Genomic DNA, 7,634 nt, shown 5'->3' with positions numbered 1-7,634 from the left:
GGATGCTAGTCCATCGCAGGGTTACCCCCCAGCATTATGTTCGCTGGTACCCATTTATACACCTGGGTGGAGAGGCATGGTGAGAGTAAAGTGTTCTTGCCCAAGAACACAACACAATGTCCCAGGCCAGGGCTCGACCCCGGACCGTTTGATCCGGAGACGAGCGCAACCTCGTTCCCAGGGTCTCTCATCTTACCTCCTGGGGCGAGCGAGGAGAGAGTAAATGTGAACAAACTGCCTGTCTGTGTGTACAAGATTAGGTCAAACTCCGGTTATTTAAGAGTTATTTTACGAGCGAAAATAATTTCACCGTGAGCACGTAAGGTAAGAGATGGTAGATAACTTATTAACTCGCTTATTTTGTTTTTGAAGTAATACACTCAGCTATATCATCTCCTGCTGATACAAACCTCTGGGGCTAAGATGTGCAGTGAATAATTTTAATAATAATAATAATAATAATAATAATAATAATAAATAAAAATAATTTTTGAATAATTTTACAAGCCAAGTTGTACTTCTACAAGCTTTAAGTTTCATTTATTTTGCGCAGGTTCTTACCTGGACAGCACTTAGAAGTAATGTTACCAGTCCCAGAATAAGCACATGCTCCCGAAAATACTCGCTTAACTTTGAGATACAACCCTGCAGCAAATAAGAGAACAGACTGTGAAGTGAGAAGAGATCTCTATCGGAGCTGCCGTGTTGTGACAACATAATAGGCAAGGGAAAGCTCTGGCTAAAAGATAGGACTTGATAGGAAAGTTAAGTCAAAGTGATGGTTTATTCAGCCGTGTTCCGTTGATTGCGCTGAGATCAAAATCAATTACAGTCGAAACTCTTTAGCAATACGGCCATCAAACAGCCACAACTAAGTGTCTGCATAATGAAAGTGTCTGTATTGCAGAGGAAGAGATCATATGTCCTTAAACTAGGGATGTCCGTTTTATGGCGGTGTCCGAGGTTCGACTGTTCATAATGTTGGACCAAAAGCCCACACAAGCGCGGGCAGATTACTTGTTTTTATTACACGTTGTAGTCACCATCTGTCTTCTCATTGGCTAAAAGCCTCCAGTTAATTCTGGAAAACAGCGCTACCTACAGATTGTTCACCAATCTGTATTAGTGAATAATCCGTAGGTTGCTCGCGCAATGCATGATTTCCAAGAGCAATGTCAAGCTCACGTAAGAACATGGCTTGTCGAAAATAAACTGTGTTCGGTGCGATAATGTGTTTGTCGTTATTTTCTTTAAAACAATGTATAATAAAACAATTATGAGATTCGGTTTTGTGATATCCGAAATAATCAAGGTCTCGGTTAGTGTTATCAGGCTTAGCCTTCGGCTTCGGCTGGTAACACTTACCTCGACCTTGATTACTCCGGATATCACAAAAACCTCATCCAATAAATGTTTATAATTTTGCAAACTTTCCAAGTCAGTTCTTCTGGATAGTCTGAAATGAATCATTCATGTTAACTTTCAGTAACAGATTTTAAGAGAAAAAAGAAGTCCGTGCGGTTTTCCCGATTTAGACGTTCGGTGGCCCCGAATTTTCTTTAGATAGATCACTTTGTCTCTAGTTTTCTCCCTTTTGCGAAACAAATCGTATATTAGAACTCTGACTTAATTAACCTGAACTTTTACAACAATAATTATAGAGCTTGTCGTTCTCAAAAATCCTATGTTTTCAGTTTTTGGGATTTTGGCATTTTTTTACGAGAAAATGACGTCACAAAATAAGCGCAAAATTTAGCTCTTCGTAGCAGGAGATATTTGACATTTGAGGGTCTGAAAAAACTTGCCGCAAGGATCTCAAACTGAAAAAAAAATTAAATATGTCTATGGACTAAAAAGATATCATTTTTTTGAAATTTTCTACCATTTTTTTTACTAAAAATAGTATGATATTCAAATTTTTAAAAGTTAAATGTTTCGTGTGGAGAGTGATATTTCAAAGTCTTTTTCAGTTTTATAATGTTACAAAGTTTTAGATTCAAAAACTCAAAAACTTGCTAGTGTAGTGCACCTTTTGAGTCATTTGTGCCCACCGTGGGTTTACCCAAAAATTGCGACCCTAACAAATTATAACGCTGCTAGATCCTGAAGTACACTGTAAAGAGATTCGTTACTTTCAAAACTTTGCGGCATCATGATGCTCATTGGAAATGACTGCATAAAAACTATATGGGTATCAATAAAAACTTTGAAACTGTACACTGTTAAATATAAAATTACCCGATAAGATCTCACTGATAATTAATCACCCTGCGAGCCCTCACTTAAAGCACGGTTCTTGACTGTTTAACAATAGCCTTTCAATGATATCAGTCTCTCATACCTGATGGTAGATATTTGAGGGGTGGTCCCTCTTGCCACATGCAGGGGTAATTGTCTTGCAGCACGAGTTTGGAACTGATAAGTTCTGGTTTTCAGGCATCTGTTTCCAAGCTGTGACATTCCAAGACGAATAACTTAGACTCCCACAACACTTGTGCTAGCCGAGAATAAACACACGTTCACAGATCAGTGTTGGCTCATAGCTAGTCGTCCTGCTGACACTAAAGTTAGTTAGTAACATAATTGGACAGAGTGGTGTGCAATTCAGGAAGTTATTGAATAATTAATTCAGGAGCTATTAGTTTGCGATTGGTTTTAATTTATACAAGGAAATATTTTTTCTTTACCCTTTGTTGAAGAGTGTCAAATGATTCTTTAATATCATCTGATGTTCCGTACTCATTCATTCTGGCGACACTGGCTTTATCTAAATCCTCCTCAATCTAGCAAAAAAACATAATAACAAGAAAGCAATCGAAATCACTGGCTAGGTGTTTAACCCATTAATTACACGTTAACTTTTGCTTTCGAGACGTAAAAACAAAAATATATTTATTTGTTCTTCCCTCAGTTAGATTACATTACAGTTGCTTTTATGATTCTAAACGACTAAAACTTCGAATTAAAAGATCGATAGCAAAAGTTTTCAAAACATTTTATTTCAAACTGGCATAAAAAGAAAACACGTATTACTTAATTTAAAAAAATCAGTGTAAATGCAGTTTCATTAAGAAACATATATATTGTCTTTCTTACGAAAGACTACCCTGGGAAGTAGTCACCTTTCCTTGATAAGGAAAGTTTGAAGCGATAATTAAGGATAACGTTTCTACCATTTTGAGACACACTAGTTTTGTAAGTCTCTTCCTATGTGTGTCAGGCGCCGAGATAGCAGGGAAAACGGGAGGAGAAGAGAAAACAGAAAGCGGGATCGATCGTGACGGGATTAGAGAGGAAGGTTACTCCTCTCCATGAGCCGGACCATGAAACCTATCAAAGCAGGATGTATGAGGTGCAAGTCTTTTCCGTGAAACCTGGATCAATAATGGTAACTTCTTACCTGAGCTCGATGAACGAATGCTGCAATTCCTACAGAGCATTCGATTACGAAGATCAGCGTCAACAAAATTAGAAACTGCAAAAGAGATGGAAACTTAACTAATATATACAGAAACCTAAGCATTCAGATTATACTGGGGACTGGGGACGATAGACGGGCACTTTGTTCCCAGGACTCCTCTCTTCTAATCGTAAGGATGGCCCACTCATTGTATGCTCTCGCATACTTAACTAAGCAAACCCAGAAATACTTGGCGATACTATATTAACTAAAATAACAGCAGTAGCTACTTACCGAAATAAGGAAATATCTGTGTTCTTTGACAACTCCATAACAGCCGCAGATACACACAATTATGATGAGACCTCCAGTACCAATCATTAGACCAACTATGATCAAGAACCACGAGCTTCCTAGAAGTACACTGTACTTGTTCTCAAATACTAATGTCCAGGCTCCTACTATCACTAGTGCGACGCCACTCAACTGAAAAATATTAAGGTTCTATTACAATGTGTTTGAATCCCACAACTCCCTCTTTGAAAGTTCCATAATAATAATAAACTTTTTACGTTTTCTCAACTTTTAATTTTTGCTATGTACAGGACTCTATGGATACTGCTGAAAAGACCACCTCCTGAAATTAACAAAATAGCCAAATGCGGAAAATGTTACAGACGCCAACAAGCTTAGGGGGTGGGGGTGGGGAACGTTTGTCAGTAATCAGAGAATTGAAACATCTGTGAAATGTTTTGTCATATTTTCGCTATTCTACAAGATATATCTGACTCTCAAACTTAACCATTTTAATATTGAACTTCGAGAGGATTATCCAATACAGACAAACTGATATCGATAAGGCCCGAAGAAACGTGCATCGGGGTCCGTACGCTTTGAACGAACGTAGCCTTTCCGGGTGAGGCCCGAAAATTGTTTTGGGGACGCAAAAATATACAAACGTCGTATCTGAGCGAGGAAGCACAGGGATATCCAACAAAAACGTTTGTTAACAATGTATTGTTCTACCTATTATTGACAAACATGGCATTCTTGTTTGTTTTTCTGTGTTGCTGGAAAAACTTTAATTTATTTGTTCCTTATCAGTTCGGCTAGCTTGATGCTAAGCCGGTAGATATTTTTTACAGCCAGCGGATTTTGCACCAAACCACTCTTCCTTTGTGTTAAACTGCATTTATGTGACCAGCTCTTGCCAGTAGCCCTAGTGGATCTTCATTAAACTTTTTCTAGCCAGCTCTAATAATTCCCACGAGTCAATTTCCAAGAAAAGAAAGCGTTTTCAGTGATAATATTCTGAAGAGAAAGGCAACAGCAAATAGGCTATTTTCCAAAACGAATTCCTCTGGAGAACAGCTCATTTGGCTTTGAGGGTCATACATGTACGTGGGCGGTTTATGATCCGCACGTTCTATTCAAATCAATGGTAAGACAATGCAATGAGTGTCTGAAGGTTATGGTAAGAGTCTACTGTTATGGTTAGATAGCCAAGAAACGTCAAAGGCAGGTACTGAGATTCAAAACTTTACCGTTATCGTTTGATAACAAAACAACGACAAAAATTATAGTATTTCCGGACAAGGATAACACGCGCACGCAGTATCAGTGACCAGATATTGGTCGCAATCGGAAATTGTTTACATTTCAGACTGGGGAGAATGTTTCTCCAAGTATGTTTATGTCCTTTCTTCCCAACAAGCGTCCGCGCTTAAGATGTTTTAAGGAAAAAAAAACAGAGGCTTCTTTACTATGTCCGTTGGAGTCATCACGAAATTCATTGATTATCTTCCAACTGTAAATGCAAGTCTATTGGTCTAAAAACGGAGCTGAGTAAAGTGTGGAGTTTCTGAGCATACTGCATTGTGGCCAATTTGTATGCGGGGATCGTGGAAACGCGATTCTTTCTTTTAGTGGAAGCTACTACTAAAAATTCTGGTTAAATTACATGGCCAAAGGTCACGTCTTAAACACGAGCGAACATTTCTGGCGGAAATAATCGCGTTTAATTCCCCGCAAACAAATTGGTTTTGCGATCGGATCGGATAGATGGCTTTTAATCCCGATTTGAAGACATTTCCCACTGATTTTAACAACATTCCTTCAAGGACGTCGTGCGATGCGGTTCATACCACGACGATATGTTTAATATACGCCATTTCGGAGTTGTCTCTTGCCTCTGAGCCAAAACGAGTTGAAAATGTGTTCCGCCTACAGGCTGACTTTCCATGCAGATCAAACTCATTTTCATGTGAAAGGTTTTGCATCAGGACTCGTTTCGAAACAGAGGCATAAGGTAAACTCGAAAATATCCTATTTATGTTCAGAAGGTCAGACGATAAGCAATCTTCAATTAAAACAAGGATACTAAACACTTGTTTTCAAGTCTTTTTACAAGACCTTGGTTTCCGGGTGTCACCTGTCTAGTCGAAGCGTCTAATCACAAACTTTAAATGATAAATACAATATAAATATAACATAATGGAAGTCATTCTCGTCCCGGCTGTTAACGCAAGCGTATGGCGTCTGACAGGGTCTGAGGAGACATGCAAAAAAGACGATCATGCCATCACGTGATACAGACAAAGAACAACAATACAACTGGGACGAACACATACACGGAGCACGGAGTTTTGATTTATTTCAAAACATTTCACGTTTGACTGAATCATAACAGTAAAATGAACAAGAGGCGATATATTTACGTTTAGAAACAGCACCCGAGAAATCGGCTTGACTGAAAATTGTCTTAGTAACACAGTAATCGCCGATTACTAAAATGCCTGTTATGTAAAATATCATTACCATTTTGTCGGACATTGCCACGTTGGCGCATTTTGCGGGCTAAAATGGAGAATTTGGCAAGCTAAAAGACGGTGAAATTTCATCACTTACAAATAAGCTTTATCGAGCTTTCTTTTCTTTTACAATTTAGAAACTCGAATGGCAAGATTTTGTAATTTTTGGCCAGCTTCGCCTGGTGTATTGCGTACTTTAGGGAAAATGAAAGCCATTTAACTTGAAAACGCTTGCGTGATTGTTCAGACTGTTTTGATGTTATTTTTTCAGTTTTTATTTTCTCACTGCTTTCCAAAGTGATAGTAATAGTATATACAGTCCATGTTCTCGGGCATAAATATGCCCTTCATAGAGCTCATTTTAACCCTCGCTTAGCGGCTCGGGCTAAAGTGAGTCTGAGTCGGGTCCAAAACATATTTATGCCCAAGAACATAAACTCTAAGTTCTTGTAAATCATTAAGTAAAAAACAAAAGGTGACCTTATTATAATTTTAAAAAAACGCATTATGTCTTCAATCAATTGGAATGCATGATTATAATGAGGTTAATGATCGCTATGTCACTATGTACAAGAATGGCCAAACCGCTCAGTCTTAAACTTTTCCCAACAGAAGTTCAATATAAAGATTAATATTTTTGATACATGTTATGTTTTTCACTTGACTTGATAGACTAAATACGCCACTAATTAAAGTGGAAGTCATCAGATTGTGTTTACTTACCCAATAAAAGAACGTGAACATGTGCATTGGCGCTTTCAGGCATCGAACACTGCAGCAGCGCCGCTCTTTCTTCTTCTTCAACTCAGCATTTTTCCACTCTGAATAATCTGCCGGCACCATTGTGAAAAGCAGAAAGGAGCACGGTGAATCCGGGCGAAAGGCACGGGAGGTCGCGACTTGTAAGTTCGCTAATACTAGCGTGCAAGCGAAATAAGAAACCTATACGTCCTGTACAAAACGTTTTTGGACGACGTGCGATTAGATTACAGAGCACATGCCCTTAATTAACACATTAACGAGAATTGCCAGAACAGGAATTTTTATGCAGATGAAAGTAACATTTTTTTGTTAAGTTCCTTGTCAAGTAAGTATTGATTAAAATATTTCAAAACAAGTAATGAACAAGAGGACAATTAAATGTTTTTTGAAATTTATTATTCATCACAAAAAACCAACAATATATCTTAAGATGATGGATCAAAATATAACAACTCCCAACCTTGTGACAGTGTTTGTGACATATAGCACTAAAGTCTCAATTCACACGGAGAACTCACGATACCTAATCCTTTTAGGGAAAGTCAATAAAAAGATAACAAAGATTGAAGATTATATTTGGTTTCCGGCATGTTAGTTATGTGACCTCATCAACCTCGATCATAGCAAAGAGAAACTACAAGTAATTCTGACACTGACAGGAA

The 7,634-nt window shown here is 38.1% G+C and overlaps 1 protein-coding gene across 1 annotated transcript in view; it reads right to left on the bottom strand.

Annotated features, from left to right (window-relative positions):
• The window catches only part of LOC110055862 (CD151 antigen-like), a 9,297-nt gene extending 2,035 nt beyond the window's left edge, over positions 1-7,262 (bottom strand). Inside the window, exons 1-6 of the mRNA XM_020762282.2 lie at positions 6,934-7,262; positions 3,695-3,886; positions 3,401-3,475; positions 2,688-2,783; positions 2,342-2,497; positions 562-645 (exon numbers count right to left, since the gene is read on the bottom strand). Coding sequence (XP_020617941.1) covers positions 562-645; positions 2,342-2,497; positions 2,688-2,783; positions 3,401-3,475; positions 3,695-3,886; positions 6,934-7,053 — 723 coding nt within the window. The 5' untranslated portion in view covers positions 7,054-7,262. The remainder of the gene's footprint in view (positions 1-561; positions 646-2,341; positions 2,498-2,687; positions 2,784-3,400; positions 3,476-3,694; positions 3,887-6,933) is intronic.
• Between the last annotated feature and the right edge of the window lie 372 nt (positions 7,263-7,634).

Source organism: Orbicella faveolata, unplaced genomic scaffold (genome assembly GCF_042242905.1).
Source record: "Orbicella faveolata isolate gen_17 unplaced genomic scaffold, um_ofav_v1 contig_2, whole genome shotgun sequence".
Taxonomy (NCBI): domain Eukaryota; kingdom Metazoa; phylum Cnidaria; class Anthozoa; order Scleractinia; family Merulinidae; genus Orbicella; species Orbicella faveolata.
This window is presented reverse-complemented; position numbering and strand designations above follow the sequence as displayed.